The following is an 18,789-nucleotide window of genomic DNA, read 5'->3' as shown; positions in this document are numbered from 1 at the left end:
AATAAACAAGCATGGAAAAAAATAAAATAAAAACACTGAATTGAAAAACACTGACGTCGGCGCAAATAGCCTTGTGGGCAGCGTACCAACATATAGCACCATTGCGCTTTGGGCGTCACGAGTTCGACGTCCCACCTCTCTCTCGCTTCCCGTCTGAAATACTGTCCAATCCTAATGAAGGCAAAAATGGCAAAAATAAATCTTAAAAAAAGAAAAACACTGGCTAGGTTTGGTGCAACCATTAAGTGAATTAGTGCTACAGAAAACTATTGGTATACAAATACTAATTGGCATACAAAATAGAATGTTATTACAGGCATAGGCTGTTCACTCAGCAGCCATATTTGCAATGCCCAAAGGCAGCTATTTTGGACATGCAAATCCTATCAACTCAAATGGTGAAGTCCTGAAATCCAAAAAACTGCTTGCCACACTGACATTTAAATAACATATTTCAAATTAGCAACAAAAAGTGGCACAAAATGTTCCATAAAAGTTGTTTCTTATGCTCAAATAGCATGAAAAAAGCTTATATGTGACCCTGGACCACAAAACCAGTCTTAAGTCACTGGAGTATATTTGTAGCAATAGCCAAAAATACACTGTATGGGTCAAAATTATAGATTTTTCTTTTATGCCAAAAATCATTAGTATATTAAGTAAAGATTGTATTCCATGAAGATATTTTGTAAATTTACTACTGTAAATATTTCAAAACGTCGTTTTTGATTAGTAATATGCATTGCTAAGAATTCATTTGGACAAATTTAAAGGCGATTTTCTCAATATTTTGATTTTTTTGCACCCTCGGATTACAGATTTTCAAATAGTTGTATCTCGGCCACATATTGTCCTATCCTAACAAATCATACATCAATGGAAAGATTATTTATTCATTTATTCAAAAATTGACAGTCTGGTTTTGTGGTCCAGGGTCACATATTCCAGACTGGCCCAGCCAGCATGCATGTGCATCTCAGGACAATGACTGTTTCTATGGCAAACGAAACTCTTAATGGCAGCTGCAGCGACACATGACTTTACTAACTGCCGATTGGCTCTTTTATTCAGAAGGAGGGACTTATTCTACCATACTGCATGTTGCACTTTCTCCCATTTGTAGAAATGTGAGTGTCTTGGTATTTCTATAGTGTTTGTTATGGGCAATTTAAGATTTAACCTGATCTCACAGCAATTTGTGCATTTTTGACAAGGTGGCTAATTTGTACGACCTCGTACGAATTTGTGAAAAATTGTATGTATTTATGAGGTGACAAATTCATAGGAATTTGTACGAAGGACCACACCTAACCCCGCCCCTAAAATGAACTGGCACAAAAATCATACAAAATCGTACGAGTAAGGTTGTACGAATTTGTTCAAATTACCTACCAAAATCAGGACTATCTCTCCTGTGGCATACGGTTTGCTCAGATTTAGAGAAAACAGTGTGTGAAAACTGATCTCAAATCAATTTAGTAAAAACAATGCTGAAGACATTGTTTCAGTACTTACAAGGCTTTGCCTTTGTTGAGCAGTATATGCAATGAAATTATTGATAATTTACACACATGCTCAGACCGAATTACTTAAATTCACCCCTAAGAATATCTTCATAAAGTTCTTTCCTAAATTTCAGCATTTCCTCCAGGTTCTTGTTCTGCAGTGTTTCTTGTAAAGAGGTTAGTATGGCTTTTTTTGGTAGTGTGAAACTGGTTCCACTATCAAGTGCCTTCAACATCCCCAGTGACATCACAAATGAATCCTTTAGATTGGAGCACACTGGGAAAATGCAGGCGCTCCACAAACTACACATAGATGTGTCTCCTGAGAACCTGACCTTCTCGGGAAACAAACCCCAGTGTCCAACACAGTCTTCCAGATTAACCTTAAACAAGCTCAATGCTTTTATATGAGCAGGACTGGATACACTTTTCTTCAGATCATCTTTAACACCAAAAACCACCGTCACAAAACCCGTTTTTCCATCCAGGTTTACAGACAAAGAGTGTATGAAGGTGTCACTCGGCACTGTTAGATCCGTGCCAATCCAGCAGCCGCTGATGATAGACCTACTTCCGACTTTAACTCTAGCCTCCAGTCTGGAGTATTCCACAACACTGCCCTGGGACACGCTCACACTGGGATGCAGGATGCTGTGTGTCACGCAAACTCTAGTTTTCTCCGATGGTTCCAAGTCGCACACACTGAAGGCAGCAGAGAGCAGGCCGAGTTCTGCTCTGAGACAGGGGTCAGCGGTGAAGTGGAACAAGTATTCCTCTGTGGTGCCGACATGATAAAACTTGGAGTTGTTCAACAGGATGACGTTGAGTCTTGTGCCTTTGAGACGATGGAAAATCTTTCTGCGAATCTCAACGAGACCGCTTTCCTTCTTTGTGACGTTGGCAATGTTTTCCGTGTAATCCACAGTTGCTCGTCGCCCCAGGGCTTGAAGAAAGTCTCCATAAGCATCGATTTCACATGTCAGAGGGCTGATTTCACTGAACAAGGTCAGCAGGGTCATAGCAGTCCCATAATCAAAATAGTAAGTGCTGTCAGTGTAAACAAACTCCTCTCCTTCCCTCTTGCACACGGCATTGCATTTAAACATCTGTTCGATGCTTGGTTTGTGCAGAAATTGAGAGCAAGTTCTGTATTCCATATCACAAATTCTGGGCGTCTCTGCTGGTTCAAGAACAAAAACTCCATGAGTGGTACCAATAGAGAGAGGGGAGGGATGCGCTAAGGCAGTAAAACCTGACTTATCAAACACCACATTCTCTTGGTCAGAAACACTGTAGAGCTCTATATCATCAGCACAGGTAACCAGCATTCCCGGCTTCATGTGTGAGGGGAAATCAACATACATTGCGAGTTTGAGCTCCAGCATTTGATATGAAGGGGTTCCCAGGGGCACAGCTGTGAGTATTTTACCCAGGGCACTGGCACTGGGCAAACGTTGACTGAATCCTCCTGCATATGTAACAAAATGCATAGATAAATAAGTACATTTTAACAAAAGTATACAAATTAATATATTCAAGATTTCTATTTCAAATAATTGCTGTTTTTTTTTAATCTGATAATTATATCTGTACATTGATAATTATAAAAGAAAACATTTGTTGAGCACCAGATCAGCACATATCAATTATTTCTGAAGGATCATGTGACACTGAAGGCTGGAGTAATGTACACTGAAAATTGATCTTTGACATCACAGTAATAAATTACATTTACATTCCATTCTAAAAATCCATCTAAAATGTATATAACAGAAATAGTTATTTTGAGATGTAATAATGTGTCAGTGTATTTTATTTCTTTGTGTTTTACTGTATTTTTGAATAAATAAATGCAGCCTTGGTAAGCATAAGAGATTTCTTTCAAAAACATGTAAAAAATCTTTCCCACCCCAAACTTTTGAATAGTACATTACGGCTCATTAACAATAAACAAAATGCATGAATGAGGTTTGATGAACCTTATATACATTAATATAGTACCTGCATGAATAAGGATGACTTTAAATCCTGACAGCGACTTGCCATATTTATCATGTAGGCACTGCAGTGAATGTAAAGTGGATCCACCATTACCTGTATGTTCAGATGAAGAAACAACTCTTAAAAATGTACATTAAATACAATTTTTAAAATATATTTTAATATATCTCACCAATCTTGCATCCTGGAGGATCTGCAAACACATGATAATTGATGCCAAGAGGCAATTCTTTCCTCTCCAGTTTTTCAGTGATCTGAATTTCATAAGCAGACCTCTGGTCCTCATCCACTGCAGTGATGACCACAAGATCCCAGAATTCATCAGACTGAACTTTCTTCCCTGTGGATGGGAAATGAATAACTGTTACTCTTGTTATAGCTAAAGAAACCGTCATGGAGTGTCATGTCATGTCATGTCATGCAAGTGAATATTCTCAGCGACAAAAAGTAGTGAAAAGTACCACAGTATTACCATGTTTATTTGGACATGTACAATATGCCATGGTAAGTGACTGAACTATCGCTCAGCTGTCAATACGTCAAGCAGCTGTAAAAATAGATACGTTTAAAGACGTAACAGAAACTTTACCTCTCATTTGTTTGAATTTGTCAAGTTTGTCCTTGGTGGATTTTTGCAGATGGATGTTTAAGCGCTCTGCCATTATAAGGTTCAGCAAGTCTGACCGGTCAAATCCTCTATCTGTCTAAATAACTGCACTAACATCTGACACTTTTATTCCAACAAAAGGACATTGATAACAGATGTACGGAAACATGTGCGACAATGATCAGCTATTTGGCGTTTTACTTAAACTGTTATATATGTCCCGTAACTTGTGTTCACATAGGCACTTCCGGGTTCCAGTCACGTGACAAACAAACTCTGACGTCCACACATAGTTCTCTCCGTCAAATAATTTACATTAAACTGAATTAATTATTCACAATTTTCAGCCTCCCGACAAAAAAAAAACAGTGTTCGTTTTATTTGTAATGTGTCGTGAGTGGTTTTCAAGAAAATGTTTGGAGAATCTTCTTGTATTTCCAACCAATGTTGTCATAGCAACTTTTATCTTGGAATCATTCGGCCAACAAAAGAATACAGTTGAGAGCCAGGCACAAAACCATGGTAAGAACAAACAAAAGAACAGATTGAGAATTTGAACAGTTTAGTTTTTGTGAAATATGTACAAATATGTATTAGGAATAATACTATAATCATGAACTGTTGACAGTAGTCCTACCTCAGGATGTTTTTTATGATATGAAAAAATGTTTCCTTCAAAAAATGGAAGAGATGAATTTCACAAAGATGTGAAAATGAATTCCCTGGAGGGATACTGGGCCTATTTGGTAAACTGCTCTCAGTCTCTGATACTGGATCATGGCTACTGGACATCAGAGAGCGAGAAAGACCTGAAGGACATTTTGATGGTCAGATTGAGCAGTTTGCTTTTAAAGAGTCTGGATCAGATTGGATCTTGCAGAGCACTGCGAATTTGCATCTTGGCTGACAACTTTCTGACTAGGATCGAAGCTCTGATGGAATGCACTCGCTTGGTGAAGTTAGATCTGAAAGGAAATCAGGTATTTATTTTATTTGCTGCCCTGAATATTTAATTCACTTCAAGGAGAACAAATCACTAACAGTCGTCTTTCTGCTCAGATTGTTCAGCTCCCTGATGCTTCATGTTGGAGTAATCTGAAAGAATTGCAACTTCTATATCTACACGACAACAACATGTCAACCAGGAACAATATTAAAGGCCTGTCTGGCTGTTTAAACCTGACTGCTTTAACTCTCTATGACACCCCGCTCAGTTTAAAGAAGAGCTATAGGCACTGTCTGGTCAACAGCATATGGTCACTGAAGGCCTTGGACAACTTTGTTATCTCTGATGAGGAAATCATACAAAACTGGTCTCTTCCTATTCAATTCAAAGCCATGAATCAACACTTTTGTGTCAGTTTGTACCCATCTACAAAGTCGGTTAGTGCTCATTATTTATCCTGGACTTCTGTGTTTGTTGTGTTTACTGCTATGTCTAAGTGCAAAAAAACAAACATATTTTGATGTTTTCTTTTCCCTCAGGATTCGTTTGAGATAGAGATGAAAGCGACATATAAAATAATCTCCGATATAAACAGGATTCAAGCCGTTTATTCCCCTACACTTATTATACAGCGCTGGATTCGAGGCCATTTAATTAGAAAAAGTCTTGGGTAAATATGCTGCATTTTTTTATATCTTGATATTTGCTATGCAACGTTTTTATGCTTATTTAGTTCACTATAAAGTACAAAACAGTTACTTATTAATAAAGATATTATTGTCAGGCTTTGCAGTACAAAGAAACGGATAACGTCTGAGAAACCATTCATTTCCATGCCTTTGAGCACAGAAAATGACCAGGTACAATCCCAGTCTCAGAAAACCATGGAGGAGGACACAGATGACCACCCTGAACAAGTATGTACTATATTTGACTGACGTACACTACAATTCAGAGGTTTGGGTTCAGTAATTTTTTAAAAATGTTATATTTGATCATTTATTGGCTCAAAAAGACAATAAAAACAGTAATATTGTGAAACATTATCACAATTTAAAATAACTATTGTCTATCTTAATCTATTTTAAGATGTATGATGGCAAAGCTGAGTTTTCAGCAGCCATTACTCCAGTCTTCAGTGTCTCATGATCCTTCAGAAATAATTCTAATATGTTGATTTGATGTTTAAGAAACATTTGTTATTATCATTGTTGAAAACAGTGTTGCTTTTCTGAAAAAAGAAATATGAAAAAAGTAAAGCATTTAGTAATATTTGAAATGCTCGTGTGCAGTATTCTAAAATGTAGTTATGTTTCTTAGCCAAAGGAAAATGAAGAGAGAGATACAGAGATCCAAACACTTCATGTGAACCTCGATAAGCTGATGCAAACTGACTACCCAGAGGTAATATGACAGTATAAAATATAAACACTGTACACTCTAAAAAATTATGTTGGCTCAAAAAAAAAAAAAAAAAAATGCAACTGTTTAGATTAATCCTTTTACGTCATGACAACTTGTAATGAAATTATGTTCAACCAAAAAGTATTGAGAGGAACAGTCATTGCTGCTTACATTCATGTGCTTTTCAGCACAAATTGTAACGACAAAAACCTCAACATAACAAAAGCTCTTTTAAATGTCAAACACTAACAGGTCTTTCTCTTAAATAATAATTAAAAAAAAACACACATAAAATACTGCTTAATTTTAACATTTATTCTCCTTATCTAGCCTATGCAAAGCATGCTGGGAACTAGAACTCTACTGCCCAAAAATGAACAACACAATTTTATTAAGTTACTACAACTAAATTTTTTTAAGACAATCAGTTAACACAGAAATTCGAGTTTACATACAATATTAAATTCATATTTACAACATTATGTCAACAAAACTCATTAAAATAATGTTGGCAACTTTATTTTTTTTTTCAACCATACATTTATTAATTGTGGTAACGGGTGCATTGAAAATTTTGCAATTCATTTTTTAGGGTGTATCTAAATGTAGACTCTTCAATTTTCGTGCATTTGTCACTTTTAAACAGGTTTTACAGGATGCTGCAAGTGTTAAATCAAATGACAGTCAACAAGACATAAAAGCGCCATGCAACACCCCTCAGTGCAGTCTAAGTCTGAAATCTGAGGCCCTTCTAAACACATTTGACCAAGGTACAACAGAAGTTTTGACTTGAGTTAGCTCTCTAAGAGACCGATTTGATTCACTGAATACTTCTGTTTTGGTTGTCTAGATATCAGTGTGACTGTTGATCTCTATAATAACGAAATTGAAGAAGGAACCTTTCGTGTTTTGGGACTAAAAGCTTTGGTCCACCAGAGTGAGCCACTGAGTGACATGTTGTGGTCCCGTAAAGCTGCAGGACAGGACGTCCGTGAGGCCATCAACCGGTTTCACACTCAGAGACCAGGTCTACAGCCGCACTCTTCTGCCATTACTTCGGGGAAGCGTCTGATTGGTTGTTGCAATGACAAAATCAGCCTCACCCCCTTCAAAGTTATTGAAAGAGTCCATCAAGCGTTTGATAAAGCCAGAATGCAGAGACACCTTGCAGAGAAGGTAACTGAGCGCCAGATTGACCGCGAAGTAGCCAAGGGTCACCGAGACAACTTTAGAGGTGCTCGCAGGACAGAAGTGCGTCTGCGGCAGGAGCAGGAAAGGGTGGATATGGAGAAAACTCTTACTCTACAGAGAGCCAAGCTGGAGCAGGACATCCATCATGCACGTCAGAAACATGCCCGGTTTTTGGAAGAGAAGAGCATGAGGATCCAGGAGCAAGAGATGGTTTGCAGTTTCAGCCAACAGCACAACTCTCTAGCGAGGGCCGTGCTTAGATACCACACATGGAAACGTGGTAACCAGCAATAAATGTTTTTAATCAAACTCTCGGTTTAACATGACATTTACATATTGGTTAGTTAGAACCCTTTGTGTACAGTAGCTTCAAAAGCAGATTTACTGCACTATAGGATAGAATAGTATAATATATTACATTACTTACCAGAAGATGTCTGCAAAGATTATATTATAGACATTGAGATCTGCTCCTCTTTTCAAAATCCAAAGTATTACATAACAGGAATCCAAAAATACTCCCCTAATACACAACCACCCCCATCCGTCAGGCACAAGTATTGAGAAACTATAACATAACAAATAATTCCACATTATCTGGGTCATTATTTTACACTCTTTACATAAGCACTTAAGGAATATTAACTGAATGGCATGTTTTAGTAGGAGAGTAGATTCAAATAACAATATTATTTTTTGCTACATTTCTCAACACTTCAACAAGAGGATCTTTAAATGATCTTTAAATGCCAAGGCAAGTTTAGCTAGACATTGAATAAAGATGAGCTACACTAAATTGCTACATGTAACAGTATTTATTTAAAAAGCAGTTTGAAATTCAAGGCATTGTTCTGGCCTCTAGACTCTAACATCCGTCACTAACTAGACTGAAAATCTATGCAAACGTGATTGTGCATGTCCCTGGAAGTACCACATATCGACCTTGCCACCTATTTGAAGTTTATTAGTTTTATTTTTATTTTATTTAGTACTTTGAGTCATTGAGAATGACAACAGTGCAATATACTAGTTTAGTCTTCTGGAAGTGGCATCTGTAGAGAGTTTTACATTATTGCACATGACCCTACATTCTAGTTTAAAAAGTGAAACATCTAAAAAAGAGAGAATTATAATCTTTTTTAAATAATATTATTATTCATCAAGGCTACATTACAAAATAATCATGTATATATTTCTATATTATATATATGGAGTTTCAACAACACCAAAAAAGACTCCCCTGAAAACAATGCTAATGCCTTTTTCTAAATTCAAAAAGGTACAAAACTGCCACAGGGGCGGCACCCTAAGGTACTAATATGTACCATTTAGAGGTAAATATGGTACAGAGATGTGCCTTTCAGCTTTTGTATCATAGGGTCCCATTCCAGCGACAGTTCTGTGCCTTTATTTTCTGAGTGTATGGAAAATAAGAGTTTTACGTACCTAAAGTTCATGATCTTTTATACTAAACTTAAATGTGAATGTCTGTGTCAACCTTATATATCTTGACATAACCAATTTTTTAAAAAGCTAAATCAATTTTTGAAGAGCATAGATTGTCGAATTCAGCTTTCTCACAGGGTGGAGGTGGGCAGGGAAGCCAGGCTGTCTTTATTCTCCTCCAGGAAAGCACTACATGAGGCAAAGGTGCAGTAGAAACTGGAGGAAAGCCCAGCGATGTCAGTGGAGATATAGGGCAGCACGCCAGGAGTGGCCTGGTTGTAGTAAGAAATCTGAGAGAAATGCATACATAAGCATGTAAACCAAATGCACTTAACCTTCAGTACTTTAACACCTACGTGGGAGCACCAGGGACCAGCAGTTAAGCAGTTTCTAAACATGAGTTATAAACGGTGTTATTGGCTAATGTACATGAACATTATTTCAGTTAAAGAGATTGCTACGTTTAAAGCTGTGTTAATTCTTGAACTTTGACGCATTCACTCATTCAGTATAAGTGTCCATTAGGCTTTCTGTGTATTTATTACCTTAGTGAAAGAGTTTTCCTCTTCCCAGATACTGAACCCAGCACACAGCACCTCTCCTCTGTTGTAGTCTTCAGTGGGAGGGTACGCAGGCAAGGTCACAGAACGCAAGGCAATCAAATAAGGGTCTCTAAAAGTGATAAATATGTAAGAATGTTATTTTGTCCTATAGAAAGACACAAGACACAATATAGAGATTCTGTAGGAGTTTGAGGTTTACCCAGAATCACAAGGGCGCCTCCTGGAGGCCAGGAGGATGAAGTCCTGGACTTTGCCTCCTTTAGTCACAGAGGGGGTGACAACTTGGTAGATGGTGTCGTCTTCATGCGAGTCAGTTATCACTTCACACTCTCTATATTAAGGCATATTTATTATGGTTAATTATAATATCATAATGCGTTCTACGTTAAATCAAGTAATTTGAAACTGTGGCTAATCATTTTATTTTATCTGCCAGCCATTGTAGCAAACAACCTGTAAGATATAAATAAAAAAGACACTTTGTAAAAGTAACAGTTAATTTAAATTTACATTGCAGCAAAAAGTGGACCAAAAAGTGTTCATTTATAGATTTTAATGGATTTTTATTATAAAAAAAAAAAAAAAAATGTCTGCTGTTAAAAGTAATAGTATTTTGAAAAATCTTCTTGAAAAATCTCTATGTTCACCAAGGTTGCATTTATTTGATAAATAATACAGTAAAACAGCAATATTGAGAAATAAGACTATAACTTTTCTTTTTAATTTTTTAAAAATGAAATACAGGTGCATCTTAATAAATTAGAATGCCGTGGAAAAGTTCATTTATTTCAGTAATTCAACTCAAATTGTGAAACTCGTGTATTAAATAAATTCAATGCACACAGACTGAAGTAGTTTAAGTATTTGGTTCTTTTAATTGTGATGATTTTGGCTCACATTTAACAAAAACCACCAATTCACTATCTCAACAAATTAGAATATGGTGACATGACAATCGGCTAATCGACTCAAAACACCTGCAAAGGTTTCCTGAGCCTTCAAAATGGTCTCTCAGTTTAGTTCACTTGGCTACACAATCATGGGGAAGACAGCTGATCTGACAGTTGTCCAGAAGACAATCATTAACACCCTTCACAAGGAGCGTAAGCCACAAACATTCATTGCCAAAGAAGCTGGCTGTTCACAGAGTGCTGTATCCAAGCATGTTAACAGAAAGTTGAGTGGAAGGAAAAAGTGTGGAAGAAAAAGATGCACAACCAACCGAGAGAACCGCAGCCTTATGAGGATTGTCAAGCAAAATCGATTCAAGAATTTGGGTGAACTTTTCTCAAGGAATGGACTGAGGCTGGGGTCAAGGCATCAAGAGCCACCACACACAGACGTGTCAAGGAATTTGGCTCCAGTTGTCCTCTCCTGAACCACAGACAACGTCAGAGGCATCTTACCTGGGCTAAGGAGAAGAATAACTGGACTGTTGCCCAGTGGTCCATAGTCCTCTTTTCAGATGAGAGCAAGTTTTGTATTTCATTTGGAAACCAAGGTCCTAGAGTCTGGATGAAGGGTGGAGAAGTTGCTTGAAGTCCAGTGCTAAGTTTCCACAGTCTGTGATGATTTGGGGTGCAATGTTATCTGCTGGTTTTGGTCCATTGTGTTTTTTGAAAACCAAAGTCACTGCACCCGTTTACCAAGAAATTTTGGAACACTTCATGCTTCCTTCTGATGACCAGCTTTTTGAAGATGCTGATTTCATTTTCCAGCAGGATTTGGCACCTGCCCACACTGCCAAAAGCACCAAAAGTTGGTTAAATGACCATGGTGTTGGTGTGCTTAACCGGCCAGCAAACTCACCAGACCTGAACCCCAGAGAATCTATGGGGTATTGTCAAGAGGAAAATGAGAAACAAGAGACCAAAAAATGCAGATGAGCTGAAGGCCACTGTCAAAGAAACCTGGGCTTCCATACCACCTCAGCAGAGCCACAAACTGATCACCTCCATGCCACGCCGAATTGAGGCAGTAATTAAAGCAAAAGGAGCCCCTACCAAGTATTGAGTACATATACAGTAAATGAACATACTTTCCAGAAGGCCAACAATTCACTAAAAATGTTTTTTTTTATTGGTCTTATGAAGTATTCTAATTTGTTGAGATAGTGTATTGGTGTGTTTTTGTTAAATTTGAGTCAAAATCATCACAATTAAAAGAACCAAAGACTTAAACTACTTCAGTCTGTGTGCATTGAATTTATTTAATACACGAGTTTCACAATTTGAGTTGAATTACTGAAATAAATGAACTTTTCCACGACATTCTAATTTATTGAGATGCACCTGTATATTCTTGTGATGGCAAAGCTGAATTTTGCCATTACTCCAGTCTTCAGTGTCACATGATCCCCCCCCACCCAAAAAAAAAAAAAACATTATAATATGCTGATTATGTGCTCAAGAAACATTTCTAATTATTATCAATGTTGAAAACAGGTGTGCTACTATATTTTTTTAATATTTTTGAGGAAATTGTGATACTTTTTTAGGATCCTTTGATAAATAGAAATTCCAAAAGAACAGCATTAAATTTAAATTTAAATAGAAAAAAAAAATTATTAATTGTCTGTCATATTATAAATTCAATATTTTCTTTTTCGTTATTTAAAATGAATTTGACATACTGGTAATGGTGGTCCCATGCCTTCCTTCGTCTGAGATCAGACAGTAACAGAAACACCTGCTCGGCCGCCACAGCCACATGAGTCTCCACCTTAAAGCACAATATCTGGTTCTCCTCCAGTGTGTATAAACTCACCTGGGTACAATGTTTCAACTCATTAATTTCCCTTAAGCATCTACAACATTTTTGACTGCTCAAATCACCCATGTAATCTCAAAAGGACAAAATGGAAACTTTAAGTGTACAAAAATTATCCACCTTGTGTTTCTCTGAGGTTAAGACCCAGTTAGTCCGGGCAGCCAACATCTTCAGTGCCGAAACATTATTGTAACTGAGGTACATCTGCCAAGACATGGATTAGTCACATGGTCCAACAAAGCATGTTGAGCAAATCCATGAGATTTATAGCTTCAAGAACAGGTTAATATACCTGGTTACTTGGGTCCCAGGGAACCGAGAGAGGAACCTCACTTTGTTTGCAGGATATTATGTACTTCCTGTAAGAGGAGCGCATACTCATGTGATCTAGTTTTCCATGCTGGTCTGCTATGCAGGAATTTTTATAGCTGTAATGTTAACTTTGAATATGACATGCAGCCAGTGCTTATAAATAGGCGTATGATATAATAAGAATATGACATAACCTGTTATAATAGACACAGTCTTAAGAATCCTACCTGTCAAGACGGATTTTCTTTCTGGCTATGGCTTCCTGAAAGCGTCTTTTACCATCCTCAAAAAACAGGATGAAAAGATAATGATTTATAATTGAAATAATTAGATACAATATAAAGCAAACACTCCAGTTCCAGCATTCATTTTGTTTCACCCTCTTGAACTCAAGTTAAACTCTTCTACCATGTGAGGGATTCCAGGAATGTTACAGCGCTCACCACAGGCTCAGGCCGTATCCTTGGCAACGTGCATGGCTTCCTGTCATTGTCCAAGACCTCAAAGGTCATGAAGGCAGTGTTGATGTGTCGCAGGGGCTCTCCACCCTGATAGGCCTCCGCACACACTCCCACCTCCATACTGGAATAGCACACACAAAGTACCAGTTGTTCAGGTTGCTCAAAGATAAATCAGGCTGATACTGAACCATAGCTTTTACTGGTTATAATATATGAATTATAAAAGCTGAATTTTCAGTATCATTACTCCAGTCTTTTTTTTTTATGATTCTTTTATGAATAGAAAGTTAAAAAGAACAGCATTTTTTGAAAGATTTTTTTTACTTACAATGTAAAGGTCTTTAATGTCATTGACCAAATTAATATGTGTCCTTACTGAATAAAAGTACCTTTTTAAACATTTTCTTTCAAAAAAAAAAAAAAAAACTTTCTGACTCCAAACTTTTGAATGGTAAATAAATATACACAGCCACAGCCATCCCAGTGGTCCACATTTTTTTCTTGATATAGACGTACCTTTTCTTGAAAGCATTGTTTACAATTGCCTTCAACACCAGTCTGTCTCCAATGTGGGACGGCCCACGAAAGTGGAACATGTCTATGCTCCGCAGAGTTGGGTGAGCATTACACAAACGACTAGAAGAAAAAAGCACATAGAGTATGACGCACCGAAACACTAATGATTTCCTTGCGTATTCATTTCAATATCTTTTTTATCATCAGATTTGACTGTAGTAAAATAGTGACTGTACACCTGGCAGAGATGGTGGCTACATTCTCCATCCAGGCCATGATTTGTCCACCAAACGTGCTGACCTGGTGATTGGCATGGGGCGGGAGCACCAGCTCGACGCTTTCTACCCGAGTCCGCTCCGCAGGCACCGCATCCTGGTAATCTAGACACTCACTCACTGACAAACAGATAGAGCACCACTTATCAGTGCTACTGCTTCTTACAGTCTATTTATTCTACACACTTCAAACCACGTGACCCTTTGTAAGTGAGCGGTGAAGGTTTACTGAACATATATATACGCTTAAATGAGTGTTGGTGGCGTGTTTATGAAGATACACCAAACAAACCGAATGACACCTTTAATCAGAACTCAACTTCTGATTCATGACTCATTTCCTGTGGCAAGTGTTCTCCAAAGTCTTGCAAGTAAACAAACACACCTGGAGAAAGTGAGTGAGCAGTGTCTCCGCTCACCTGTCTGAGAGGAGCAGCTGCTGAGAAGATCGTTAATTATCTCTGCATGGATCAGTCTCATCCTCCTGCGCTCGGCTGCGAGGCTGTACTCCATCTGCTCTGCCTGCGTGCGTGGAATCAGCTGCTTCAGCTGTACCTGTGCAAACCCAAACACTGCGCTGATGAATCACAACTCTAACAAGACCTGGACCAAATCCAAGGTCTTTTTCACAGATCTGATTCGAGGGTGTGAAAACTTGTGGCTAAAATGGTTCTGATTTAGTTTGACGTGATGTTTCTTACCTTTCCTGATTCTGTACGTCGGGCCACAAAGGTGGCGAAAGCATGACAGACCTTCCACTGTCTGTCGCTGAAGAGATCTTCACAGCTCACCAAAATCCCGACCTGAGACAAAGACCCACGTCATCAGCCGTACTTCTTTTAGAAGAAGCTTTTATCCAAAGCAGCTTACAAATGAGGAACATTGCAAGCAATTTATCATAAGGGTCAACAATATTTGCAGCATATGCAAAGAAAATATATTTCCTTATATTTTAAATTATTTAGTGTATATTGAAAATATTCAGAATAATATGTTATGTGTAATATATTAGAATATATATAGAATCATTTATATATCGCAACATATGCGACAGCATATTTACTTTTATATCATAATATATGGAGTTTTATATTCAATAATACATTTTATAATAGATGTACATGTGATAAAATATGGCACTATGAATGTGTGTGTAACTTATATTTGAGTTTATGTACTATATATGCACATTTATAGGGGAACATGCCTGTGCAGTAGATGTACACAATTTTGAGGAAATTGTATTATGTGATATATAGATCAATATATTTATAGTACATATAGCACTCAATCCATTAAGTTATAAATATCATTTTCCACCCAGCAAAAATGCTAACGTTTTAATATCATATTCTTCTATCATCACACATATTTTCATACATGAAATGTGTGACTATGCAAAGAACGTGCAAATGTATGAATATGTGTTGAGCTCATGATAGAGAAATTGATTAATTTAGTGTTTTAATAAAGTTATTATGCCTACATGTAAAAATGTTTGCCATATATGAAACTGTATCGTTATATCACATTATATTTTCTAGTATATCCCCATATAGATTGGTCCCTGGTTAAGTTAGAGCAAGTGAAATGCAGAAATGTGTTTTTGGTTGATTAGTCAATGACTAAAATTCTGCATGTTAATAATATCAATTGATGTTTGATTTCACATTATAAAATCATTTGTGCTCACTAATTTCTGATGTATTTTGCTAAATAGTAGTAGATGTTCCCACAAACCTCCATGCTGGATGTGAAGGCTCTGTTGACTTTAGCAGTAATGTTTACAACCTGTCCAACCCTGCATGAAGAAACAGAGCAACACATTTTTTTATAATGAACAAAGATTTCAAATTCAAAATAGCTATTTCCTATAGCTGCTGTTACCCTATGGTGGTTTCAAAGTGAATGTCATCCACTGAGGCTGTGATGCAGGAGCAGCCAGCATGTCTCTCAGCTGGAAACAAGAGAGAAAATATTGATAATTAATAAATGTTTACACCCACAGCAAGCATTTAAGCAGGTTCATCTGAAAAGCAAACACATAAGTACGTAATCCTGAAGGAAGAAAAAATGTTCCATGCTACAGAACGAAGTGAAAAACAAACAGGCCTGTGCCGCTTATTTTAAGCAACATTAAGGGAAGCATGTAAAGCTGTTACCAACCACCATCTGTGCTCTTCACAGTGCTACAAAGGTTTAGCCACATTCTCAGCTGAAATGCTTTTGCCTTTTATTAGTTATATGATTAAAAATCATTCCAACTGCTATTAAACTTTCTCCCAAGCCTGTTACTCTGTTTATTCACAGTACGAGGATGGAAATCACAGTCCAAACTGCACAGAATCCTCCATCTGTGATGTCTAATGACACTTAGTACAAGCATATGGTGTGGAGGTGTTTACATGAATATTGAAGGTGACAACAATGATTCAGAGTGAAATCAAATCACCTAAAAGACTATTCTTTAGTTTTTAACTTAGCTGGAAGTAGTTTTACTAGATAATTGGCAGGGATCATTCGAGAAAGGAAGTAAAAAATAAAATAAATAAACAAACAAATAATGGTTTCATTCAAAACAGACCAGACAGGCAGGCGGTGGAGTCCATCCACTTGAGCAGCTGCCCAGCACTGAGTTCTCCACAGTAGTTTGCATGGCAGGGGAGGACTATCTGGCTCATCTTTACTTCAGTTTGGTTCCTGTACATCTCTCCATTTCCCAGAATAAACATGGGCTCTTCCAGCGGCATGGGATCACTGGGCTCATTCGCCATGACTAGGGCTCTGTTGGAGCAACATACATGTTAAGATGTTTATTTATGTGCATATTTGGTGGCGATTAGCATTGGTGAGAGCATTAGGCTAGAATATCACTGTCTTGAAGGATATCAGGAAGGTCAGGAAATTAAGCTTTTAGGTCATATAAATGGTCTTGTATAAAAATGTGCATGAATATCAGGACAGGTAACTTGTCATCTTCACAGGACTCATCACACACGCTCATGTTTGTTTTTAAACCTACTAAATGCATGTTACACAGTGAGCATTTTGCTTCTTTTCATAAGCCACAGAAATCTCCAGTCAGGTCAAAAGGGGTCAGTCCACCAATTCAGTTCAAAAATAAGTCTACTTGAAAGTGCAACACTTGCAACAGATTTATAATCTAAGAAAATTCCTTTTGGAATTTCTGTGCTGCAGAGCCTATAAGAGATCACATTGTATGAATAAACATAATTAGCTATGTAGGCTAAATTAAATCAAAATCATAAGAGATCATTTAAAACATCAAGAACAATTATTGGATGGATCATCCAAGCTGTGTGTATTGCAATGACTTCCAGTTTAAAGGTGCAACCTGCCAGATTATATACAGGACAAAGCCTTTTTGTCTGTTAAAAACGACGTGCCATAGCGATTAATACGCTTAACTCGTTTCTGTTTGTTATTAAAATAAGCCTGTGCACAGTCAAATAGTTCAGCTATTAAGAGACATGTAAGAACATATTACAGCTCATTCCATTATAGTTGTCCAGATGGAATTTACAATTAAAAGCATACAAATTTAACCAGTGATATCAAATAATCAGTGTGCCGTTATCAAAGCGCAATAGCCTACGAGAAGCTGTCATGTGTCAGACAAACGACCTCCAACAGAAACCGGACTGCAGACAAGTTATGAAAGACTACGTAAAGTTATTAAAGACTAAATGCATCTTAATAGCCTATATATATTTTTCTAATAAAAACAAAACAAAAAAAAAACACACACACATAAAAGATAGTAAGCTACGATGATATGTTACAAGAACAGTATGTTGCATGCAGCTGATTTTATGCAAAACGGATGAGTATGTTTTCCAAAGTTTGCATAGCAGGTTATTCTGTGACATTGTAAAGCGTCAAATGCGTCTGAACTAAAATACTACTTTGGCAGGTAATGACAAAAAAGTAATGAGCGTAAACTTACATGAATAGATGTTAAACCACTCTCATTTGTACGAAGAAAGAAACAATGTCTGCGTGACGTTTGAAACTTTGCAAGATGTATGAAAATAAATAAACACATTCATATTCCCAATCAAACAAAGTGTCCACACTGCGCTCGACTGTTCACATAAGCCCTATTGAGTTACAGTGCCGCCCAGAAACTTTTTAAGGTAGACTGATTCCATTACACAGGATCAAGTCTGACCTTGTGGAATTAGTTTGGAATATGTTAACAATGTTTCTGTATTATAGAAAAATATTAAGAAACAAAAAATAATTTACGTGCAGGGTTTTAATCATTTAGTTAATTTAAGAATTTGCTTAACAACCCTTAAACATATAACATACATGTTCTCTAACCATATGTAATTATGTCTAAAGCATCTAAAGTTATTGGAAAGAGATGTGATTACTCTCGCTGATGAAAAGTGCACTGCATGAGGTAACGTTAAAAGTGGTAAATATGAACGCAAATAAATAAGAAAACAGTGTGTTTTACGTTGCAATTATTATATTTGTAATTAATAAGACTATTATTACAATTATTATTATTATTGTAATTAATAAGACTATTATTACAGTAGGGTCATTTTCAAGCCATAATAATACATATCAGTGAATGATTCAGCTTAATTCCCTTGTTTGTATTGCGATTTCTCACAGTTTTACTATCATAGTATGCAACGCATTAAGGCAACACAGTAAACAAATACAGGGCTAATTAATGTGCGCTTAATGCAACCCATCTTTTAAGAATCACAGGAAATTGGAGGAAGGAACTATTTGGTCACCGAGCATACGTCACT

General features: G+C 37.0%; 3 protein-coding genes across 4 annotated transcripts; 1 reads left to right on the top strand and 2 right to left on the bottom strand.

The window, feature by feature from the left end:
• Nucleotides 1–37: 37 nt before the first annotated feature.
• fpgt (fucose-1-phosphate guanylyltransferase) lies at nucleotides 38–4,235 on the bottom strand. The gene is made up of 4 exons (XM_058784497.1): nucleotides 4,096–4,235; nucleotides 3,679–3,846; nucleotides 3,507–3,599; nucleotides 38–2,973 (listed from the first exon to the last, which is right to left on the bottom strand). Exons 1-4 carry the CDS (start codon nucleotides 4,166–4,168, stop codon nucleotides 1,586–1,588), a joined length of 1,722 nt encoding a protein of 573 aa, XP_058640480.1. The 5' UTR covers nucleotides 4,169–4,235; the 3' UTR covers nucleotides 38–1,585.
• A 543-nt stretch (nucleotides 4,236–4,778) lies between these two features.
• Nucleotides 4,779–7,948, top strand: lrriq3 (leucine rich repeats and IQ motif containing 3). 2 transcript variants are annotated; one of them, XM_058784493.1, is made up of 7 exons: nucleotides 4,779–5,093; nucleotides 5,173–5,496; nucleotides 5,599–5,729; nucleotides 5,844–5,976; nucleotides 6,380–6,463; nucleotides 7,110–7,233; nucleotides 7,314–7,948. In XM_058784493.1, the coding sequence occupies exons 1-7, from the start codon at nucleotides 4,779–4,781 to the stop codon at nucleotides 7,946–7,948; spliced, it is 1,746 nt and encodes a 581-aa protein (XP_058640476.1). The 2 variants fall into 2 exon arrangements, with proteins under 2 accessions (XP_058640476.1, XP_058640477.1); XM_058784494.1 differs by lacking the exon at nucleotides 6,380–6,463.
• Nucleotides 7,949–7,964: 16 nt separating this feature from the next.
• On the bottom strand, nucleotides 7,965–18,123 carry acot11b (acyl-CoA thioesterase 11b). Its single transcript, XM_058784496.1, has 16 exons — nucleotides 17,964–18,123; nucleotides 16,581–16,780; nucleotides 15,884–15,953; nucleotides 15,737–15,797; nucleotides 14,698–14,799; nucleotides 14,416–14,551; nucleotides 13,960–14,116; nucleotides 13,722–13,841; nucleotides 13,188–13,326; nucleotides 12,972–13,027; nucleotides 12,725–12,791; nucleotides 12,553–12,636; nucleotides 12,296–12,429; nucleotides 9,863–9,994; nucleotides 9,646–9,772; nucleotides 7,965–9,390 (listed from the first exon to the last, which is right to left on the bottom strand). Exons 2-16 carry the CDS (start codon nucleotides 16,768–16,770, stop codon nucleotides 9,232–9,234), a joined length of 1,734 nt encoding a protein of 577 aa, XP_058640479.1. The 5' UTR covers nucleotides 16,771–16,780; nucleotides 17,964–18,123; the 3' UTR covers nucleotides 7,965–9,231.
• Between the last annotated feature and the right edge of the window lie 666 nt (nucleotides 18,124–18,789).

The sequence above is a fragment of the Onychostoma macrolepis genome, chromosome 08 (genome assembly GCF_012432095.1).
Source record: "Onychostoma macrolepis isolate SWU-2019 chromosome 08, ASM1243209v1, whole genome shotgun sequence".
NCBI classification, from domain to species: domain Eukaryota; kingdom Metazoa; phylum Chordata; class Actinopteri; order Cypriniformes; family Cyprinidae; genus Onychostoma; species Onychostoma macrolepis.
Note: the sequence above shows the minus strand (reverse complement) of the source record. Positions and strands in the feature narration are given on the sequence as shown.

What these genes read in the sequence shown, in the direction of transcription:
- acot11b (XM_058784496.1), bottom strand. Translation starts at nt 16,770, where the DNA reads ATGGCGAATGAGCCCAGTGATCCCATGCCGCTGGAAGAGCCCATGTTT. An exon ending in TAACCTCAGAGAAACACAAG is followed by an intron (nt 12,430 to 12,552) that starts GTGGATAATTTT and finishes CATTGTACCCAG; the next exon opens with GTGAGTTTATACACACTGGA. An exon ending in AGGAAAACTCTTTCACTAAG is followed by an intron (nt 9,391 to 9,645) that starts GTAATAAATACA and finishes CATTTCTCTCAG; the next exon opens with ATTTCTTACTACAACCAGGC.
- lrriq3 (XM_058784493.1), top strand. Translation starts at nt 4,779, where the DNA reads ATGTTTCCTTCAAAAAATGGAAGAGATGAATTTCACAAAGATGTGAAA. An exon ending in TGCAAACTGACTACCCAGAG is followed by an intron (nt 6,464 to 7,109) that starts GTAATATGACAG and finishes ACTTTTAAACAG; the next exon opens with GTTTTACAGGATGCTGCAAG. An exon ending in TCTAAACACATTTGACCAAG is followed by an intron (nt 7,234 to 7,313) that starts GTACAACAGAAG and finishes TTGGTTGTCTAG; the next exon opens with ATATCAGTGTGACTGTTGAT.
- fpgt (XM_058784497.1), bottom strand. Translation starts at nt 4,168, where the DNA reads ATGGCAGAGCGCTTAAACATCCATCTGCAAAAATCCACCAAGGACAAA. An exon ending in CAAATTCAAACAAATGAGAG is followed by an intron (nt 3,847 to 4,095) that starts GTAAAGTTTCTG and finishes TCCCATCCACAG; the next exon opens with GGAAGAAAGTTCAGTCTGAT. An exon ending in AGTCATCCTTATTCATGCAG is followed by an intron (nt 2,974 to 3,506) that starts GTACTATATTAA and finishes TTACATATGCAG; the next exon opens with GAGGATTCAGTCAACGTTTG.